The sequence below is a fragment of the Calliphora vicina genome, chromosome 1, assembly GCF_958450345.1.
Source record: "Calliphora vicina chromosome 1, idCalVici1.1, whole genome shotgun sequence".
Classification (NCBI taxonomy): Eukaryota; Metazoa; Arthropoda; class Insecta; order Diptera; family Calliphoridae; genus Calliphora; species Calliphora vicina.
This window is the reverse complement of record NC_088780.1, coordinates 98,335,198-98,359,574: the sequence shown is the minus strand read 5'-3', so window position 1 is coordinate 98,359,574 and position 24,377 is coordinate 98,335,198. Positions and strand designations below refer to the sequence as shown.

At 29.7% G+C, this 24,377-nt stretch overlaps 1 protein-coding gene and 3 non-coding genes across 4 annotated transcripts; all 4 read right to left on the bottom strand.

Moving 5' to 3' along the window:
* Positions 1-8,458: 8,458 nt before the first annotated feature.
* TRNAL-UAG (transfer RNA leucine (anticodon UAG)) lies at positions 8,459-8,538 on the bottom strand. Its single transcript has one exon. It is a non-coding gene; the product is annotated as a tRNA-Leu (tRNA).
* A 4,982-nt stretch (positions 8,539-13,520) lies between these two features.
* TRNAL-UAG (transfer RNA leucine (anticodon UAG)) lies at positions 13,521-13,600 on the bottom strand. Its single transcript has one exon. It is a non-coding gene; the product is annotated as a tRNA-Leu (tRNA).
* Positions 13,601-18,235: 4,635 nt separating this feature from the next.
* On the bottom strand, positions 18,236-18,315 carry TRNAL-UAG (transfer RNA leucine (anticodon UAG)). The gene has a single exon. It is a non-coding gene; the product is annotated as a tRNA-Leu (tRNA).
* Positions 18,316-22,901: 4,586 nt separating this feature from the next.
* Positions 22,902-23,602, bottom strand: LOC135956398 (uncharacterized). The gene is made up of 5 exons (XM_065506913.1): positions 23,454-23,602; positions 23,336-23,389; positions 23,231-23,263; positions 23,146-23,166; positions 22,902-23,067 (listed from the first exon to the last, which is right to left on the bottom strand). Exons 1-5 carry the CDS (start codon positions 23,559-23,561, stop codon positions 22,954-22,956), a joined length of 330 nt encoding a protein of 109 aa, XP_065362985.1. The 5' UTR covers positions 23,562-23,602; the 3' UTR covers positions 22,902-22,953.
* Positions 23,603-24,377: the final 775 nt, after the last annotated feature.

Below are 24,377 nucleotides of genomic sequence, written 5' to 3'. Positions count from 1 at the left end.
AAAAAAGTTTTTTCCAAATTTTTTTTAAAATTTTTTTGAAAAAAAATGTATGACAAAAACAAATTTTTTGATTAAAAAAAAATTCGGGTTAAAAAATATTTTTCCCGATTTTGACCCATTGTAGGTCCAACTTACTATAGCCTTATCTACATCGTTGCAATGGACTTTGAAATATCTATCATTAGATATCCATATTGTCTATATTAATGACTTAGTAATCCAGATATAGATCAAAAATAGGTGAAAAATCGAGGTTGTCCCGGTTTTTTGCTCATATCTCCGTTATTTATGGACCGATTTTGCTGATTTTAAATAGCAAAATTCTCGAAATATGTAACTTCTAAACCGTAAGTCCGATTTGAATGAAATTTCACATGCACAAAGAGGAAGTATTGTCGAGTTTTAGTTTTGAACTTGGGCCTACGAGGAGTGCGACCAAGGATCCTCAAAATAGGACACCTCGGATATGTTTCATTTTAAAAAGATCCTATTTCTTCGTTTGTGTTCCTTTTTCAAAAAAATTACACATAGAATCTCCTCATCGCTATCCTATAATCATACCTCACCCTATTATCTATTATAGCTTAGGAGCTACTCCCATTTGAAAATTAAATTTTCAACATTTTTACCCACCCTACTCCAGTTGTTTGATAACAGAGGATCCAAATATTTCCCTATTTTTTCCTTTATTGGAGTAACAACACATGTATGTATCTAATAGAAAAAGAATTGTTTAAAAATAATGACTAAGTCCACAGTTATATTCATTCAAATTTAAAAAAAAATTCACAGAGGTTAACTTCTAGACGAATAGAAAACAAAGTTTCAAACAAAACAATCTGTAAATGATTAAAATCCTCCATAACTTTTGATTTTATAAACAAAAGATAAAGCAAAAAATTATATATACGCATACATATACGCATTTTCCAATTTTTAATGCCGTTTTAAATAACAAAAAATTTCGAAATTTTTCTAAAAAATTATTTTTTTTTTGCCAAACAAATTTATATTTCTAATACGACTGCGGAGATTAAAAACGTATTATTCATTAAAAAACCCGTTTTTTATTTACGCTAATATGTATATGTTGAGCAACCTCCTCCATTTTCGAAATAACGGTATATCTCGAAAATACGAGCTAGCCTCACTGAATTCAGCGTACCCGAATTAGTTTAACCCACCGGATGCCCCGCTTGGCAGTTTTTTCAACTAGCACAATGTTATCAATTGCAATTACATCTAAAGTAATTTAATGGAAAATGTAATTGGCATCCCCCAAAAACTACTGAATTGTGTACAATGGTAATGAATTTTCCATCTCTGATCCAAAACGCACTCGATCGGAAACTAGTTCTCATTTTAAGAATATTAATTTCCAATTTAGTTGCGTTTTAACATTTCTTACCACACTCAAGCAGAGTGCAATAAAAAAATGTTTAACAAAGCAAACATTTAACCCCTATTGTTATAAATTTATACATATCTATATGTATGAATTTTTGAACATATTATTGGAATGATTGTTCAATAAATAGAATTTCCGGACTTGTGAGATTTTCTGCAATAGAATCATAATTAGCGCCTAATAACTCTCACTTTTTATACACTCATGTTATGATTATAAATATAACGCTTATAAGTTTATTGGTTTCTCGTTGTAGAGACTTGTTGTATCGTTAAAACTTTAAAGTGACAAGCATCATAAGCATTGATGACTGGCATATGTCAATCTATCGCTCTATGTATAAATATTTACCAATTTAATATTTGCTTTAATAATAAACAAGTTCTTAACTAATAAAGAGAATTTGCATAAACGTTTCTTAATAGGTTTTTTGGAGGTTTAGAATTTTTAGCGACTGTAGGGCATTTATTTAATCAGGCTTGACCACTTGTTATCATTGTTTACTTTGTATCTAGTCATGATTCATTTCATATTACTTACATAAATATATCATTCCTGAGCATGTCGTCGTCAGTTGATTCATTAGACATTATTGACAAGGAATTTACATAATAACTATTATACTTTCCCTAATTTTTCTAAATAAACAACAAACTAAAAATAGCTGTGAGTATCTCGACTATTTTTATATTTATTTGAATACACGTCCATAATTTCTCCGAAATCGAATTACGGAATGTTGCCTGTAATTTCTCTGTGAAATCAATTGATTTAAAGTGAGATAAATAATAATAAATTCTTAAGGAGTCCATTTAAAAGTAAATATTTATGATTCCGATTCTTTTAGATTCAATGTCAATGCTCTTGACTAACTCCTAACTATATGTGTTGAATATATTCAACTGATATGATATGTGCTCCAAAACACCTCTGTTCTATGAGAATTTCAGATACTAGACATCTTGCGATCACTATTGCGATGAGCTCTACTCTTCAAGCCAATTTGGACACGATGCTGAACTTAATTTTACTTGATATTTTCATCAGAAAATTATCTGCTAATTCGGCTGTAAGACTCAAAGAGTTACGCAGACTAAAGCATTGCCATAGTGGACGTTGGACCATCTTACAAAGCATGGGCAGGCCAATATGGGTAGGAAGTCAGATTATATGGTCCATACCCAATTTTGACAGAACTTTTAAGACGTGAATACCGACCAGTGAAACCTGCATCGCAACCTTTATCTCAATTGATATGATTTTTTAAAGACTACGTCTTATACTAAAGACTACGTCTTATACTAAAGACTATGTCTTATACTAAAGACTACGTCTTATACTAAAGACTATGTCTTATACTAAAGACTATGTCTTATACTAAAGACTATGTCTTATACTAAAGACTATGTCTTATACTAAAGACTATGTCTTATACTAAAGACTATGTCTTATACTAAAGACTACGTCTTATACTAAAGACTACGTCTTATACTAAAGACTACGTCTTATACTAAAGACTACGTCTTATACTAAAGACTACGTCTTATACTAAAGACTACGTCTTATACTAAAGACTACGTCTTATACAAAATACTACGTCCTATACTAAAGACTACGTCTTATACTAAAGACTACGTCTTATACTAAAGACTACGTCTTATACTAAAGACTACGTCTTATACTAAAGACTACGTCTTATACTACAGACTACGTCTTATACTAAAGACTACGTCTTATACTAAAGACTACGTCTTATACTAAAGACTACGTCTTATACTAAAGACTACGTCTTATACTAAAGACTACGTCTTATACTAAAGACTACGTCTTATACTAAAGACTATGTCTTATACTAAAGACTACGTCTTATACTAAAGACTACGTCTTATACTAAAGACTACGTCTTATACTAAAGACTACGTCTTATACTAAAGACTACGTCTTATACTAAAGACTACGTCTTATACTAAAGACTACGTCTTATACTAAAGACTACGTCTTATACTAAAGACTACGTCTTATACTAAAGACTACGTCTTATACTAAAGACTACGTCTTATACTAAAGACTATGTCTTATACTAAAGACTACGTCTTATACTAAAGACTACGTCTTATACTAAAGACTACGTCTTATACTAAAGACTACGTCTTATACTAAAGACTACGTCTTATACTAAAGACTACGTCTTATACTAAAGACTACGTCTTATACTAAAGACTACGTCTTATACTAAAGACTACGTCTTATACTAAAGACTACGTCTTATACTAAAGACTACGTCTTATACTAAAGACTACGTCTTATACTAAAGACTATGTCTTATACTAAAGACTACGTCTTATACTAAAGACTACGTCTTATACTAAAGACTACGTCTTATACTAAAGACTACGTCTTATACTAAAGACTACGTCTTATACTAAAGACTACGTCTTATACTAAAGACTACGTCTTATACTAAAGACTACGTCTTATACTAAAGACTACGTTTTATACTAAAGACTACGTCTTATACTAAATACTAGGTCTTATACTAAAGACTATGTCTTATACTAAAGACTATGTCTTATACTAAAGACTATGTCTTATACTAAAGACTATGTCTTATACTAAAGACTACGTCTTATACTAAAGACTACGTCTTATACTAAAGACTACGTCTTATACTAAAGACTACGTTTTATACTAAAGACTACGTTTTATACTAAAGACTACGTCTTATACTAAAGACTATGTCTTATACTAAAGACTATGTCTTATACTAAAGACTATGTCTTATACTAAAGACTACGTCTTATACTAAAGACTACGTCTTATACTAAAGACTACGTCTTATACTAAAGACTACGTCTTATACTAAAGACTACGTCTTATACTAAAGACTACGTCTTATACTAAAGACTACGTCTTATACAAAATACTACGTCCTATACTAAAGACTACGTCTTATACTAAAGACTACGTCTTATACTAAAGACTACGTCTTATACTAAAGACTACGTCTTATACTAAAGACTACGTCTTATACTAAAGACTACGTCTTATACTAAAGACTACGTCTTATACTAAAGACTACGTCTTATACAAAATACTACGTCCTATACTAAAGACTACGTCTTATACTAAAGACTATGTCTTATACTAAAGACTATGTCTTATACTAAAGACTACGTCTTATACTAAAGACTATGTCTTATACTAAAGACTATGTCTTATACTAAAGACTATGTCTTATACTAAAGACTATGTCTTATACTAAAGACTATGTCTTATACTAAAGACTACGTCTTATACTAAAGACTACGTCTTATACTAAAGACTACGTCTTATACTAAAGACTACGTCTTATACTAAAGACTACGTTTTATACTAAAGACTACGTCTTATACTAAAGACTATGTCTTATACTAAAGACTATGTCTTATACTAAAGACTATGTCTTATACTAAAGACTATGTCTTATACTAAAGACTATGTCTTATACTAAAGACTACGTCTTATACTAAAGACTATGTCTTATACTAAAGACTATGTCTTATACTAAAGACTACGTTTTATACTAAAGACTACGTCTTATACTAAAGACTATGTCTTATACTAAAGACTATGTCTTATACTAAAGACTATGTCTTATACTAAAGACTACGTTTTATACTAAAGACTACGTCTTATACTAAAGACTATGTCTTATACTAAAGACTATGTCTTATACTAAAGACTATGTCTTATACTAAAGACTACGTCTTATACTAAAGACTATGTCTTATACTAAAGACTATGTCTTATACTAAAGACTACGTTTTATACTAAAGACTACGTCTTATACTAAAGACTATGTCTTATACTAAAGACTATGTCTTATACTAAAGACTATGTCTTATACTAAAGACTACGTCTTATACTAAAGACTACGTCTTATACTAAAGACTACGTCTTATACTAAAGACTACGTCTTATACTAAAGACTATGTCTTATACTAAAGACTATGTCTTATACTAAAGACTATGTCTTATACTAAAGACTACGTTTTATACTAAAGACTACGTCTTATACTAAAGACTATGTCTTATACTAAAGACTACGTCTTATACTAAAGACTATGTCTTATACTAAAGACTATGTCTTATACTAAAGACTATGTCTTATACTAAAGACTACGTCTTATACTAAAGACTATGTCTTATACTAAAGACTATGTCTTATACTAAAGACTACGTTTTATACTAAAGACTACGTCTTATACTAAAGACTATGTCTTATACTAAAGACTATGTCTTATACTAAAGACTATGTCTTATACTAAAGACTACGTCTTATACTAAAGACTACGTCTTATACTAAAGACTACGTCTTATACTAAAGACTACGTCTTATACTAAAGACTATGTCTTATACTAAAGACTATGTCTTATACTAAAGACTATGTCTTATACTAAAGACTACGTCTTATACTAAAGACTATGTCTTATACTAAAGACTATGTCTTATACTAAAGACTACGTTTTATACTAAAGACTACGTCTTATACTAAAGACTATGTCTTATACTAAAGACTATGTCTTATACTAAAGACTATGTCTTATACTAAAGACTACGTCTTATACTAAAGACTACGTCTTATACTAAAGACTACGTCTTATACTAAAGACTACGTCTTATACTAAAGACTATGTCTTATACTAAAGACTATGTCTTATACTAAAGACTATGTCTTATACTAAAGACTACGTTTTATACTAAAGACTACGTCTTATACTAAAGACTATGTCTTATACTAAAGACTATGTCTTATACTAAAGACTATGTCTTATACTAAAGACTACGTCTTATACTAAAGACTACGTCTTATACTAAAGACTACGTCTTATACTAAAGACTACGTCTTATACTAAAGACTACGTCTTATACTAAAGACTACGTCTTATACTAAAGACTACGTCTTATACTAAAGACTACGTCTTATACAAAATACTACGTCCTATACTAAAGACTACGTCTTATACTAAAGACTACGTCTTATACTAAAGACTACGTCTTATACTAAAGACTACGTCTTATACTAAAGACTACGTCTTATACTAAAGACTACGTCTTATACTAAAGACTACGTCTTATACTAAAGACTACGTCTTATACTAAAGACTACGTCTTATACAAAATACTACGTCCTATACTAAAGACTACGTCTTATACTAAAGACTACGTCTTATACTAAAGACTACGTCTTATACTAAAGACTACGTCTTATACTAAAGACTACGTCTTATACTAAAGACTACGTCTTATACTAAAGACTACGTCTTATACTAAAGACTACGTCTTATACTAAAGACTACGTCTTATACTAAACACTACGTCTTATACTAAAGACTACGTCTTATACTAAAGACTACGTCTTATACTAAAGACTACGTCTTATACTAAAGACTACGTCTTATACTAAAGACTACGTCTTATACAAAATACTACGTCCTATACTAAAGACTACGTCTTATACTAAAGACTACGTCTTATACTAAAGACTACGTCTTATACTAAAGACTACGTCTTATACTAAAGACTACGTCTTATACTAAAGACTACGTCTTATACTAAAGACTACGTCTTATACTAAAGACTACGTCTTATACTAAAGACTACGTCTTATACTAAAGACTACGTCTTATACTAAAGACTACGTCTTATACTAAAGACTACGTCTTATACTAAAGACTATGTCTTATACTAAAGACTACGTCTTATACTAAAGACTACGTCTTATACTAAAGACTACGTCTTATACTAAAGACTACGTCTTATACTAAAGACTACGTCTTATACTAAAGACTACGTCTTATACTAAAGACTACGTCTTATACTAAAGACTACGTCTTATACTAAAGACTACGTCTTATACTAAAGACTACGTTTTATACTAAAGACTACGTCTTATACTAAATACTAGGTCTTATACTATAGACTAGGTCTTATACTAAAGACTATGTCTTATACTAAAGACTACGGCTTATACTAAAGACTACGGCTTATACTAAATACTACGTCTTATATTTAAATTGTCCCACTCTCTTTTAAATGTAACTACTACATTAATTTCACTATCTGTTGCTGACATTTCAACTTTAACCCTTCTTCACATTACTTAACTTTTAAGTATTTTATTACACACACAAAAAACCATTTAATAATAATGTTTGACGAATAAAATCTAACAAACCACCAAAAACGGAAACATGTTGTTGATATCTTTTTCAAGCTCGAAAATGTCTAAGAAAACAAACACCCCATGGTGATAATTGTTGATTTGATAACAAGATTAAAGACCATGAGGCCTCACAGGCACACTATTTTCTAAACGAAGGAAAGCAACAATCAAAAGGAAATGAGTTCAACATTTAACTTTTCAGAAATATAACATTACAAATGTAATAATTAACCGCGTTTTCGTGGTTTTTCTTGAACAAAAAACTAGCCCTTGGTAACAAGAACAAAGACAATGAAAAATGTGGAAACCTTTCCTAAGGCGATAATAAACCCTTATGGTCCTTAAAATATCAAATGTTTTTAAAAAGTCTTCACAGTAAAACTTAAAAGCGTAGTTTTGTTGGCAAAAAGATTCATTACAAAAGAACAGAAGAAACAAAAAATTATTTTCTTAGAAATCATTAAAATTATTTCGAAGAATAATTTTCATTTCAATGCCATTTCCAAACAAATATGTAATACAAACATGTTTTGTTAAGTGTCCCTTGGATTTTAAAAATAAAAACTTGTTGGCAAAGTTGAAAGGGAATAAAAGAAATTATTTGAATTGGGATCATTAAATTTTATTTATTAAGGAAAAAGTATCAAGTTTCACTAATAATAAGATGTATTTTTCAAATATACATTCTACAATAAAACATATAACTGGTTTATAAAACAATTTTGTTGCTGGGCAAAAGTAACTAGGTTGTTAAAACTAATTGCAGGAAAATTCTAAAAAAGGGTTGAATTTGTTTTCTCTATTAACAATTGCAAAAAAAATAATAAAAATAAACAAAAAGTTGTGACAGCGGTGGGATTCGAACCCACGCCCTTTCGGACTGGTGCCTAAAACCAGCGCCTTAGACCACTCGGCCACGCTGCCTGTGCTCGTTGTTGACATAAATTCTAATTAAAGCAAAATTCTTTTTGTTTTTTACGATCTTCTTGTATGCTTAGATCACGAATTCGAGTTATTAGCCATTGAACAGAGAACATGTGCTTTATTTTTCGCCAGCCAAAAACAAGATAACACAAACAGTAAGTGTACTTTGAAATGAGTACACGAACATATTTAGAATATTAAATAAAATTAGCATTATTTATTTATTTACTGTGTGTTTGTTTATAAATATAAACTTTTAAATTAAGAACAACCACTTTATTAAATTCGCAAGAAATTCTTTACATCTGTGCCAATATTTAGCAAAATTAGTTATTTTAGTTTGTTTAAAAATTACTTGTTAAATTTCACTAACAATACAATTAGTTTCCATTAACAAACACTTATTAAATTGAGAATTAATTAATAATTGCAGCGTTCAATTCACAATTTATTTATTTACATTTCAATAAACTGAATTAGAGAGAATTAAAACTAAAGAACAAACAAGTAAGAGAGCTATATTCGGCTGAGCCGAATTTTATATACCCTTCACCAAAATATACTTTAAAATTTGTAATATTTAGGTAAAAAAAATTTAATTTTTTTTCCAGTTGTTTTTTTAATTTTTTTTTTAAATTTAAAAATTTTTTTATTTTTAAATTTTTTAATATTTAGTGAAAAAAAATGGTGAAAAAAAAAATTCGTATATAAGACTATGGTCTTATATACGTCGTTGCACAGGTCTTTGAAATATCTATCATTAGATATCCATATTGTCTATATTAATGATTTAGGAATCCAGATATGGGTCAAAAATCGAGGTTGTCCTGGTTTTTTCCTTATATCTCAGACATTTGTGGACCGATTTTCTCGATTTTAAATAGCAATCGAGCCGGAAGAATTTCGGAGATATTGATCATTCGTGTATGTAAGTTATTTGGAGGCTTCAGAAAGTTGATTTCAACACACAGACGGACATGGCTATATCGACTCCGCTATCTATAACGATTCAGAATATATATACTTTGTTGGGTCGCAAATGAAAAATGTAGAAATTACAAACGGAATGACAAACTTATATACATATACCCTTGCCACTCATGGTGAAGGGTATAAAAAGACAGTCGTAGGTGGCTTTTTGTTCATAGCTCAACTAAAATATCAATTATGAACCGATTCGCTCGATCTGATATATTGATAAGATGCACAAAATATCAGAACGCTTCAATATTTTTAGACATAAATCGTTAAATTGACTGACACTCTCTCCTATAAGTTAATTAGTAGTGTGAAAATAGAATTAAATTTTAGTCATACCTAATAGGTTGGTTATAAATATAGGTATTATACTAAATGCGGTTGGTATATTAACCTTTTAAGATAGGGGATTGATTCATCATATGAGCAATTCCACGAGAATTACAACCACAATTGAAAAAAACAAAAACCCTTGAAACATTTTTTTAAAATGAATTGCATAGAAGAGAACGCTGAATAAAATATTAATATGTGAAAGTATTTAGAGCTTATTACAACATTTTAAGCGCAGAAATAATAGATTGAGCTACCTATATTTAATATTTTAATTTAACTGGTATTTTTGGCTAAGATTGCGGCGAGAACTAAACTACCATTTAGTATGAAATGAATTTGACCCCGATTGTTTTTTTGCTATTACCAAATTGTTTATTGAAACCGAATATATATTTTCTATTTACTTTTTTAGTTTCAGTATACATATATTTACAGAATTCTTTTACTATAAGAGAAAAATCTGTCACGTACGGTATGTCACGTACGATATTAAATTTTATTTATTATAAAATCATCGAAAGAAAGTTTTTATTTAAATATTTTATTAAATATTTAGTGCAAATTTTCGCACATTCCTTCATGTACCTCAAAATTACTTCCGTTTTATGTCACGTACGATATATGTATATTCTTATTTCGCTCGATATTTTGGTCAACAATGTTTCGAAAGAACTTATTATTCTTTTTTAAATATAGTACCCTCTGAATGGAACATAAAGAACAAATTATTTTTCAGATACTCTTATTTTTGCAAAAGCTATACCACTCTATAGGCGTACAAATGTCACGTACGATGACATGGAATTGCCCATATGCCAGATGATCGAATGAAATTCGGTGAATGTTACGAATACGTAGTTGTTGAAAAACATTTATTTACATACCCCACTATTTTTAAGACTGTATCTGTTTTTAGCCTTTACTGTATTCATAATAAAAATTAACAATACAATATTTTTTGTTTTTTCTACGAGAATCTTTCAATATGTTTTGTTTTGATAATTTTGTAAAATTCCGTTTTATTTACACAAAGAAGACAAGCAACATTATAATACGTTCTATACATATAATACAGTGTTATCTAATATATATAACACAGGGCACCAAATCGAAAAAATTGGCTTTTTAGTAGTACAAATATGGCCCAAATTTTAAATTCTATGGATACATATTTCAATTTGTATACCCTTTACCTTCGTGAGAAGAGTATATATAAGTTTTTCATTCCGTTTGTAATTTTCACAATATAATTTTCCGACCCCATAAAGTATATATATTCTGGATCCTTATAGATAGCGGAGTCGATTAAGCCATTTCCGTCTGTCTGTCTATTGAAATCAATTTTCTAAAGACCCCTGATATCTTCGGGATCCAAATCTTCAATAATTCTGTCAGGCATGCTTTCGAGAAGTTTCCTATCAGCAAAATCGGTCCACAAATGGCTGAGATATGAGGAAAAACCAGGTCAAACTCGTTTTTTTACCTATTTTTGACCCGTATCTGGATTACTAAGTCATTAATATAGACAATATGGATATCTAATGATAGATATTTCAAAGACCTTTGCAACGACCTATATAAGACCATAGTAAGGTGAATTTTTTTTTGTGAAAAAAAAAATTTAAAAAACAAAAAATTCTAAAAAAAAGTTTTTCCAAAAAATGAAAAAAACAACTTTGAAAAAAAATTTTTGTTTATCTAAAAATATTTAAAACACAAAAATTTGCTATTTTCACGGAAAAATATATGTTTTGCTTCAATTTGTTATTATAAGTCCGAAACTACTACGAAACCTTTTTGTGGAGAAACGTCTAAAAAATTCACAATTTAAAAAAAAACTTCTTCATGGAATTTAAAATTTGGACAATATTTGTATTACTGGAACCACAATACATCAAAATTGTGTAGTGGTTTAAAAAGCCTGTAAAATTGTTCGATTTTGTTGCCCTGTGTTATTCATTAATAGAAGACTGTATGTGAAATTATTTTTGCTTCTCATAAATATTAAAAAAAAATACTCTGTTTAAATTTAAATTCATATATTATTAACATTCATTCATTAAAGCATTATAATTTTGAGTTACATATGTAATTTTCATTGGTTTCTTAGTTAGTACTTAAAACGTATTGAATGTATTCCTCTGAGAACACATTCTTTAAAACTTAATACCGTATTCAATCATTAAATTGTACTACAAAAAATTTATTTCGCCGATAAAACGCGGTAAAGATTGGAGATAATTATTTTATTTATCCAAAAAACGCAAATAGTTTTTTTTTATAAATATATCAACCTGGTTCGAATCCATATTTAAAATCTGCGGTAACGGGAAAAAACTCACTGTTTAATATTAAAAAATAAAAAAGGTTATAAAAATTTGAGAAAATTTTTACTTTAAAAAATCTTTTTTGTGTGTGAGGCTTTTATTCCAAAATGACCCGAAACAAGTAAGAGTGATATATTCGGCAGTGCCGAATCTTATATTATACAAATTTTAAATATTTTTAGGTAAAAAAATTTATTTTTTTTTCCAAAGTTGTTTTTTAATTTTTTGGAAATTTTTTTTTTAAATTTAATTTTTTTATATGTATATTTTTTTTATATTTTTTTTTTTTGGTGAAAAAAAAATCGGGTTAAAAAATATTTTTTCTGATTTTGATTCATTGTAGGTCCAACTTACTATTACATAAGTCTTTACAAAAAAACTTTGAAATATCTATCCATATTGTCTATATTAATGACTTAGTAATCCAGATACAGGTGGAAAATATGTAAAAAAAATTTAGTTTGTACTGGTTTTTTCCTCATATCTCAGCCATTTGTAGACCGATTTTGCTGATTTTAAATAGGAAACTTCTCGAAAGCATGTCTGACAGAATTATTGAAGATTTAAATCCCGAAGATATCTGTGGTCTTCAGAAAATTGATTTCAACAGACAGACGGACATGGCTTAATCGACTACGCTATCTATAGGGATCCAGAATATATGTATATACCTTATAGGGTCGGAAAATTATATTGTGGAAATTACAAACGGAATGACAAACTTATATATACCCTTGCCACTCATGGTGAAGGGTATAAAAATATTATCGTAAATAACACAACATTGGCCTTCGCGTGGTGCTAGGGCCAAAATTTGGTTATAGTCCTAATGTACACTAGGGATATAACTATTGAAATTTTTTGCAAATATGCATAGCATATTGGAATATAGAGTTAAAAAATATGAAAATCCACGGTATTATTTTTTCGCGGTTGTTAAAAAAGTTCACGCATCAAACACAATAAAGTTCATTCAATATTTTCAATTATTTTGAAATCCAAAATATTTTATTTTAATAATAACTGCGGACATACTTCAGAAGACAATTTTTAAATTAGGGATGTATCTCTCACACTTGCAAAAAAAATATGAAATTATTTATATAATTTTTAATACAACATTGGCCATCATGTAGTGGTATGCCAAAAATTTCGCCAAAATTACTTATATCCCTAATGTACACAAACCGGCAAGTAATAAATAATAGTCACGATTTCTATCAACAATTTGATTTTCACTCCGGCTCAAAACACAAATAAAATTAATAATTAATTATTACTCATAGCAAAAGAATTAATAAAAAAAAACAAAAAATAAATAAAAATTAAAAAAAAATCTATTGACAGCGGTGGGATTCGAACCCACGCCCTTTCGGACTGGTGCCTAAAACCAGCGCCTTAGACCGCTCGGCCACGCTGCCTGTTGGCGTTCTGCAGCCAATTGTATGTTTTGTTATTAGACTCACTCACAATTTGAACTTTGCTCACTATTGTAGAGCGAACGAAAAAGCTTACGTGTAAATTTGTGTAGTATAGGCAAAAGCTTTAGCATTGAATGTTTTATTAATACAAGTTGAAAAGTACAGCATATATTAAGGGTATGAAAAAATTAGAACAACTAAAGTGAAATAAAATGAATAAATTCATAAATAAAATAAATGATATTAAAATAAAACAAAAATTAGTTAGTTTTTGAAAAACCAACACATAAATTTTATGATTTTTCTTATCAATACATTCACACATTTAAATATTTTAAAATATATTTACGTTTTTATTTGAATTTTATAGAAGCAAAATCTGCAATATCTATTTATTTCGTTAACTTTTTTATCTAAATGTCATCTAATTAAATTTGATGAATGCTTGTGTTTAGTCTATTGGTATACAATTTAACCAATAGTCAAAAACTACTAACCCTCAGTAACACGAAGTCTGGTTATGTGTTAACTAATAGTTACACTGACAGTTTTCATACGAAAATAATTTTAAATGACACTATAACTATTAGTTAGCACCTAACTAGACTTCGTGTTAATGGGGGTAATTAAAGCAAGTACTGCAATGTCTATTGGGGATAGTAGCTTTTGCTTTGCTTTCATTATGAGCTGGTCATTCCTTCAACAATGCTACCATATTTTTCAAAATATTTAAACCTTTTCCAAACACTTTTTGCCAATTATTTATTATTCAGTATGTATTTTGAAAAAAGGAAAAAGTGTTAAAAATCGCCCACTTTTTTTAAATCCTCGGGTAATGTACACGTTTAACTAACTGTCCACGCAAAATACGGTAAGAAAAATAAAAGTCTGGCCGACATGAGCTTGATGATGTCGAAAGTAGGCATGACAGCTCCAAATCGTCCGATGCACGACGCATTTTATCAAGAGTAGCAATGCTGATCAGTTCGAACGAACGTTCCACTGTTGAATCGACAACAAAAATATGCGTACGACACTCTTATGAAAGTTGTGAGAGGGATGTTTTTTGGACGGTCCCGTTGGAACTTTTTTGATCACATTGAATTTGGCATCGATGCGCTCGCAGAATGATATTACACTTTCTTTATCAGGAATAGCAGCTACATTGCTGGAAGGCGATCGAACTGCTCATTTAGCACTCATGTTATCATTGAATATGCAAATCAATGAAAATCCAACATGCTACATTTCCAAGAACAGTGCGATAACCAAAGTTTTGCAGCAAAGCAAACTGATCGCTTGGGATGAGTGTACAATGGCGCATAAAGAGACTTTGCAGGCATTAGACAAAACGATGCAAGATTTAGGAAACAATGGACTGAATGAAGAAGAATAGTTTAATTAAATTTATATTACATTTGAATTAACAATAATGTATTCAAATGAATTATGTTAAGAATTAATTTCTTTATGATTTAATTCAATGATTAATGAATTCTATTTAAATAAATACCTTTGAATATTGAGTAGATAATTTTTGTAAAATAAACTTATAGTCCAGCTGGTCTGAACTTTTTTTACAGTGGGTCAAAGTTTTAATTTTTTGATCGAAGGTAGCATTATACTAAGTGAAAAAAATGTTGTAAGTTAATATCTGAGAGAATTCTTATTGTCAGAGTTATATTGTGGAATTTTATGGGGATCATTTTTGTGCAAGATCTTAACCCCCTATCTCCTCTCTTTAGGGGTCAATTTGACTCTTTTTTTGAGAAAATCGAAAAAAGTCCTTTCAAAAAGGACATTTGAGGACTAAATTGTTTGCCGTAAAATTTCATTGGGGGTTACCAAAGGCACAAAAGTTGTAAATAGAGCCCTTTACGCTTAATTAGCAAAACTAGACGCCATATCGGGTTTCACATTTTTTAAAAATATCTCCAAAAATCCAAGTATGATCCGAATGAGCTGAAATTTAAAATGTAAATAGTCCATAAGTTCAAGCTGCAGCTGGACTATACGTTTATTCTACAAAAATTATCTACTCAACATGTCCCTTCCAGAATTATAGGGTCGCTGTTCTGTTCCAATCAAAAAGTCTCAATATGTTGGACAGTGTAATTAGAAGTTGTGAATTAATGGATGCAATTTTTTAATTCCAAATTAAGATATTAGTGAATTAAGCTCATATTGAATTAATTAATTAATTCGAAGCTCTTTTTTTACGATTTAAAAAATACATCATAAATAAAAAACTAAAAAATCAGGCAACAATTCAAAAAAAATACTGTTTTACACAATATTTTCTATAGAAAATACTGTATTATTATTTTGGAACAGGATTGCTTGCTCATGTTGCAGTATTTAGGAACACTATTGCAAACAATCTATATTACAACTTGAGGTTCGTTCCTTCATATTATTCAGTAGCACAAAATATTTCCTAGAATCGCAAAAAAAATCTCAAGTAATAAAAATTGTTAAAACAAAATTATGTATTGTTAAGGAGTGAGATCGAAAAATTCTTAACACACGTTTTTCATTACATTTTTTAACCCAAGTATTATTTGAATTTTTTTTTGATCAAGTTACCTTTGAAAAACATGTCAGTTATTATGTGTAATGTCAATTATATTAATTTTTTTGTTAATCTGATTAAAATGAGTGACCAGAAAAAAGTGCGTACTGAAATTATTAAATATTTTCAACAAAACCCAACTTGGTCTTACAAAAAGTTGGCCAAGCATACAAAGGTCTGCCGTCAAACTGTTTCCAATGTTATTAAACAGTACCGGGAGAACTTGTCAGTTGATAGAAAACCTGGTTCAGGTAGAAGGAATGGTCCACATGATGTTTCTAAAGCCAAAAAAATAGAACGCATTTTCAAAAGAGCTCCCAACACATCCGGTAGGAAAGCAGCCCGGTTAGCTCAGTGCTCGGACTATTTGGTACGAAAAGTTAAAGCTAATGCAGGTTTAAAAACATACAAGGCTCAAAAAGTTCCTGACAGGAACGCTACTAAAAATTTAGAGGCCAAAAACAGAGCACGGAAATTGAAGTCAAGTTTTATAAAAAAATATTCTTGCTGCATAATGGATGACGAAACGTATGTTCTGGCAGATTTTTCGCAACTTCCAGGTCAAAAATTTTATGTTGCTGATGCTCGAGGGAATGTTGAAGAAAAGTTTAGGACCCAAAAGCAGACAAAATTTCCCAGAAAGTTCTTGGTATGGCAAGCAATATGCAGTTGCGGCAAAAGAAGCCACTCATTTGTTACAACGGGCTCTATAAATACCGAAATTTACATCAAGGAATGTTTACAAAAAAGGCTGCTTCCATTCATAAGACTTCATAATGTGTCCACTTATTTTTGGCCTGACTTGGCATCCTGTCACTATGGCAAACAAGCCCTTGAGTGGTACAAGAACAATAATGTGGTATTTGTACCAAGAGAGGCAAATCCTCCAAACTGCCCGGAGCTAAGGCCAGTGGAGAGATATTGGGCTCTTGTTAAAAGAGAATTGAAGAGTACAAAAAAGGTGTCCAAAAGTGTGGTAGATTTTAAACGGAGATGGACTACATGTTCGAGCAAAGTGACAGAAAGCACTATAAAAACGTTAATGGAAGGGTTTCCGAAAAAGGTTCAAAATTTCATCACTAGTGATTAAAACTATAAAAATAATTTTTTTTGTAAATTGTAATAATAATTTCAATCAAATAAAAAAAAAATTAAAGCTGTAAGTTTAGTGGTTTCTTTTTTATAAACATATATGTATGTTAAGAATTTTTCGATCTCACTCCTTATTACATGATGTTTTTTCTGTAATAATCATAATAATAAAAAACAAACGATTATTTATTGTAATTCCTTAATGCTGAAAATGCAAGTGATTTTCATTTAACAAACAAACATTTCATTCAGTTTATTACAATTTGATGCCTTTATCGACAACATCACCATCGTCATCATCATTTAGGGGGTTGGTTGGTATAAATAACATTATTCATCATCTATCCATCCATCAGAGTTGTAACATTTAAATATTTACTTTTGTAAAAAAAAACCTAAATTTTTTATGACTTTTTTTATTTTATTTTTTTATTTGACAGAGAGTTCATTGTTGTTTGCTCACAGCGTAACTTTGTGGGGTCATGTCACTTACAAAAGGTTTGAGTCTCAGCATTTGACACTTTCGTTTTAACTAAATGTTTCCTTTACTTATTTTGTTTGTTTTTTTTTATTTTATTATTATTATTTCTACTACTGGATTCATTTTTTATAACCTTTATAGCAGATTTTACTACTTCGTATTTTTATGACCCTGTTTTTTTTGGATTTGACGTGTTAGAAGTTCGATTTTAAGTACACTAGATTTGGCACTACAAGCTGCTATAATATAAAACGCAACAAACTATACAGCTTCATAATAGATAGCAAGAAAACTAATGGCACCAACTATTTTGCATATTCATATTACTTTCTTTGATACCAAATACAAATGTATATAAATAGACATATTTCAATCTTATCATATAAATTTTCTTTGAAAAGTTGCGGTAATTTTTTGAAAAAACTGTCATTAACAAATTAATTAAAGTTTAAATCATTAAATAAAAATTAAAAACAAAAAAAATATCTGCTGACAGCGGTGGGATTCGAACCCACGCCCTTTCGGACTGGTGCCTAAAACCAGCGCCTTAGACCGCTCGGCCACGCTGCCTGTTGGCCACATTTTGTTAATAGTTTATGTTGAATGCTTTCTATAAATAGTAGATAAACAATGGAAAGAATAACTACATGTAAGCAGTAAATAATCAATAAAAATGCTATAAATAGCAAATATGTAGTTGTATAATATTATATTTACTTGTAAGAAAATTTAGTATTATTTTAACAAATATAGCAAAATGTTCTATACATATTTAAGTAAACCATGAATTATCTGAAAATATTTTGAAAAATAATAAAATTCAAATAATTAACTATAAATTAAATATGGCAAGATCGATAGTTAAATTTTGAATATTTTTCGAAAAATAACTTTTAAAAATTTCCATTTTTGGAAAATGTTCTATCAAGATTTTAATTTCAAAAATTACATAAATAAGAATTAAATGTCGAACAATTTATTTATGAGTTAAATTTCGCTTTAAAGTTCGTTAATTTATTATTAAGAGTTAAATTTGGAACATTTTATTATCCAGAATTAAATTTCAAAAAAATTACTGCCAATTGTTAAATTTTCAAAAATTTACAAGAGTTAAAATTCGATTTTAGCACTAAATTCTCAGAGAATTTACTATAAAGAAATAATTTATTAGAAAATATTGTATAGAGAGCTAAGTTTGTGAAAAATAGTTTATGAAGAGTTAGAGGTTAGGTTCTGTGGGCAGCTCACTTGGTTCCAGTCAAAACTCATCGAATTGGATATTCAAGGGATAAACAGCAGGTCCCTTAAATTACCTATTTGTTTCTATAACAAACCAACCAGATTCTCTGATGAAAGATGTATCTAAGATTCATACTTAACACCTCCACCATGCTCAAAAGAAAGGGGATGCCACATAAACGATCTCCGTGGCAAAAAGGCAAACTCTAAAAAGTGTGTTTGGGAGGCTTGTAGTTTACGTAATTCTTTATTAAATTCCTGTGTAAAATTGAAGTAAAACCAGGGACCGTAACCGTTATAAGTGATATCAAAAAAGTTATTTTATAACAGTTATTTTGTGACTTTAAAAATAAAAATCCATTTAAAACAGTTATTATTCAACGTAAAAATAAAAGCTCGCATGAAAGTCTAAAAAAATTAATTTTAATTAGCCGTCATAAAAAAAACTCATTTGAGGAGTTTTATTTTTTCCATCAGAAAATAAAATTCTTTTGAGGAGTTTTATTTTTTCCGTCAGAAAAAAAACTCATTTTATGTAAATTGACAGCTAAAGCTTGCCGCTGGTCAGATCATTACAATTTGTAAAGCCTCTTCCATTGCAATTGAATAATTTGTCATTAAAATAAAATCACGTGGGATTATAATTTGTTATTGTTTGATTCCAATTATCAAATTTTTGTTGTTTTTTTTTCTTAAACAAATAAATTACTACAAACACCCAGCAAAAACTTTACTTACCTAGTCAGCCAGCAAGTATAATTGGAGCAAAGCGATAACTACTTATTATTTGACTGAAACACTACTTACCGTTGTTCGAGATTTTAAAAAAATTCAGGGGTCAAGCTTACAAATGTACTTACAATCAGTTGAGAAATAAGTAGTAAATTCACAACAAGAATATGTAGCTAAAAAAAAAACACAAAAAATATTGCCTTGTGTGGGAATCGAACAGTCACATTATTTGCTTGTGTTTGATAGTCAAGCTGCTAACTCACTGCTCCATGTACGAGTTATTTTATTGTAAGTTAACAATAGTTTTAACATCAACATATAAATGAATATTATATGAACAAAAAAATTAATGGCTTTGACAGGTGGCGAACCACTAACCTCCCGTTTTCCAGTCAAACACACTAGATAGCTGTGCTAAATGCAAAAGTTCATTACCAGCCTGCATAAAAATAAGTACTTATTCTAGTAAATAAAATAATGTGCTGGGTAACCACCACTCCTTACAAAAGAATGCATGAAATAACTAGTGGTCATTACAAAAATTCACAAAATTTTTCCTGGGCATTATTTCAGATAGACTCAATAAAGAAAGATACTGCAAAAAAAGTAGAAAATAAACGAAAAGAGTTTTATTTTCTGACGGGAAAAAGAAAACTCCTCAATTAACATTTATTTTATGACGGAAAAAATAAAACTCCTCATCAGAGTTTTTTTTTCTGACAAGAAAAATAAAACTCCTCAAATGTTTTTTTTTATGACGGCTATTTAAAACTTAAGTGTTTCACGCGAAAAGAGCAAGTCAATACGAATATATTGGTAAATAACAGTATAGGTCTCCGTTGACTCTAACATAGAGAGTTTTTGATTTAAAATTTTCTGGATAACCGTTATTTTCGGTCCTGTGTAAAACCATTTAAATAACATTGTAAATAGGAATTAACCAACAAATTCTTTAAAAGCCAAACTCGTACATGGTATGCTGAAAAAGTATCAATACCATATTAATCAATACTTTGTATAATCAATATTTTCCCATTCCTCAGTAAGAACTCCTCATTAGCTTTTCGGCATTCATATGATTTTCCATTAGAGCCAAATATGTTAAATTTGCTCTCGTCTGTGAACAACATATCTTTCCAAAAAGAAAAATCCTTTAATTTGTGTATCTTGGCAAAGACATTTTTCTAGAAATTCTACCATTCAATATAGCTCTGTGGAGTATATTACGGATGGTTTGGGTGCAGACTTTCGTTCCCGTAGTGGCTTCCGTAATGAACGTACGTTTGTAAGAGCTAAGGGATCCATTTTTTAAATACCCATCCTTTCCTTTGTTCAATAACCCATCCGAAAGATTTTTTTGTATCATTTCATGTTTCATTTTTAAATAAGCTACGTTTAAATATTAAGAAATTAAAGAGTTAGGTGTACGAGTTTGGCTTTAAACCACTGTATCTATTTAATAATGCCTTACATTGCCAGAATAAGTGAGAGATCCATATGACTGACAGCTTATACAGTGCACTGTGTGGGAATTTTGAAAAGAAGTGGAAATAAATCTGTAATTTCTAAACGGATAATACGATTTTCAAATGTTGCAGAGCTATAGAAGAAGTATAGTTAAGTTGATCATATTCCATTCCTATTCTAGATATTGATATTCTTGGATAGTCTTCTATTCAGGATGATACCAAGTTATTTACTTAGCAATATCTGTGATCATCAGTTTAATTTCTTTCAGTTTGGGGGGTTTTAAGTTATAATCTTGTACTTTCTTGTGAAAACAGACAGTTCTGTCTTTAGAAGATTCACACTAAGTTCGCGCTAAATAAAGTGATATATTCATGGAGATAAATAAATAAAAAGAGAAAATTCTACACCAACACCAAACGAGATCAATTTCGAAACAATTCATCATGCCACACCCGGTAAAATGCTTCCGAAATGTCGAGAGCGACTACCTTACTCTCAACCATGTTGTGTATTGCTCTGAAAGAAAAGCCATTAGGTCCCCAGTTGAACGACCACTGCGGAAGCCATGTTGTTTGTCATTCAGAAGTCTGTTCTATTCTAAATAATTGACAAGGTGATAGTTTAACATGATCTCCATAACCTGCGAGGGATTGGCTGGACGTTGAGAACCAATCGGGAAACAATCACCGATTGATATGAAAGGTAGGAAAGGTTCCTCAATGGTAGAGCCAGCGATTAGGAACATTTTTTAGAACAAGTGCAGGAATACAATCCGGACCATGAGATTTGTTAATGTTGAGTCTGGATAGTACTTTCTTGACTGCCCGATTTCTGAAGAATATTTTAGGCGTAGTACAAGAGACACAATAACAGGCGCCGATTGATTGCAGTCGGGAAGAGAGGAATTTGATGAGAAAAGGGTTTGCTTTTTCCGTAGTTTCGTTGACAATACAATCACCCGTAAGAAGAGGAGGAATTAAAGCACCAGTGTTGCTCCGAATCCTCTTGACGAAGGACCGAAAAACTCTTGCTGTAAAGTCGCAACTTTTTTAAAGCAACCTCTCGCGATTCCAGTCAGCAGTTTTATAGAATTTTTAACGGTGTTGCATTTTGTGAATACAAACAAATATTTTCTCTTATTTTCCAGTGACACAAAATTTTAGTTGGTCACATTATTTTTTCTCTTAATTCTTTTCCGTTCTGCATTAACTTAAGATTTGTGGGAAATATTTTATGCAAAATTTCCATCAATGTTATTGCAAATATCATAAAAATCTCTATAAAAAACCATAATTCTATAGAAGGAAAAACTAAATAAATCTTTAGATTTATAACATGTGATAAATTTTGAAAGAAATAAAATGTTGCTTTCGTTAAACCCCAGGAAGGGGAATTAAACATGTTTAAAATAAAGCTGAAGTTGTTGTTTTTAAAGATTCTAATCCTTAAAAAAATTTTTCGTTTATTGTTAAGGAATATTGCATATTTAATCTTCCTAAAGACCTGGATTTATTTTGCGGTCCTATAAATATAGCGTCATATTAGAAATCTTCTCTAAAACAATTGAAAAACGAATATGCCAGTCAAGTCAGTGGAGATTTTTCTAATGCTAAAACAGCATTACTTCAATTTTATATATAATAAATTTATAGTAATTCGTTTAGTAATTTTGTAAATAATATCAATTTATTTTTTTTAATTAATCATTTGCTTTATTTAAGAACTTCACTATAATTATTTCGCATTAAGTTAATATGAAAAATACTTTTAAAATTTCTCAACAACATGAGCAACTGCACCAGCGACTTCTATAACCTTTCCAGCGGTTTCCACATCTTGAACGACTTTATAAACTTTATAAGCTTTCTTGGCTGTCTTTTCCTTTATGGTAAAAATAAGAAGAAATTAATTAATAATTTAGCATTTTCTTGCAGTTATATATTTTTATATTATATTTACCACTTTATGGCCAATATTATCCTAAAACAATGAAAATTATAATTAAATATTGTTCAATATTAAAAGAATCGAAAAATAAACTCACCAATTTACGTCCAACTTCGTGAACATCACCTTCCTAAAATCATAAACAAAAATTAACCACAATTTCAACATCTCTTAAGAACCATTTGTTTTCTATAATAATTACCGCTTTATCCTTAATATTATCCACTTTCTCATCTACCTTGTGAATATCTCTTTCCTAAAAAACAAAATTAAAATGAATTTCTGAAGTATATTCTTTAAATTTCTTTAGTTGGACTTACCGCATCATGTTTTAGATCCCAAAAAATACTATGAGCCTGGGCAGCATGTTGGCATAAAAGACCCAAGATCACTATGATGAAAAGTGCAAAATATTTGTTAAAATTCATGGTTTTCGTAGTTTTCTAGTGTTGGCTATTATTTGTTTTAATACAAACTGTTGCCAATTCATGGCAAAAATTTTGTTTATATACCAACAATTTTTATATTAATTTTTGCAATATTCTATTATCTAAAATTTAAATATAATTAATTATGGAAATTTTTATAAAGCAGTGAAAGTTTATTATTGTTTTTAGGCTTTAAAACATATTAGTTGTGGCAAATCCGATTTAATATTTCGGGGATTATATGGGGTGTTTCTTTATCAATTCTAAGAGTGAAGGATTGTTTTAAATTAGTTGATAAACAAATTAGCATAATTGATCTGTATGAGGTAATTTATAAATTTGTAATTTATAAATTTAGAATGCTCACAATTTCTAACAACAATCTTCTATGTAGACGCGTGTTCCGAAATGTCGGAATTGCATTGACACAGTGTTGAATTTCCTATTTCAATGCAGCAAATAACGTCAAATAAGCCCATAAAAAGAATGCCATGCCAAGGATTCATGATATGTAGCCTTGTTTTGCACTCTTTCGATTGTACTCCGTCATCTAAAAACCAAATGCTGCAAAAATGTTGCACATTTGATTTAAAATTTTGAGTTTGGGTCAAATTAGCAATGAGTTTGTTCACGGCTACTTGGTTATCTGGTGATAAAATTAGAAATAACCTCTTTTTTACATTTAAATACACAGAAGACACAGATATACCAGCGCAATGCATTGATAAAAAAAATAAATGAACACTTGTAGGATAAGGACAGAGATTGAAAAATTCTTAACATAAATATCTATCCATCTATATAAATAAAAATCAA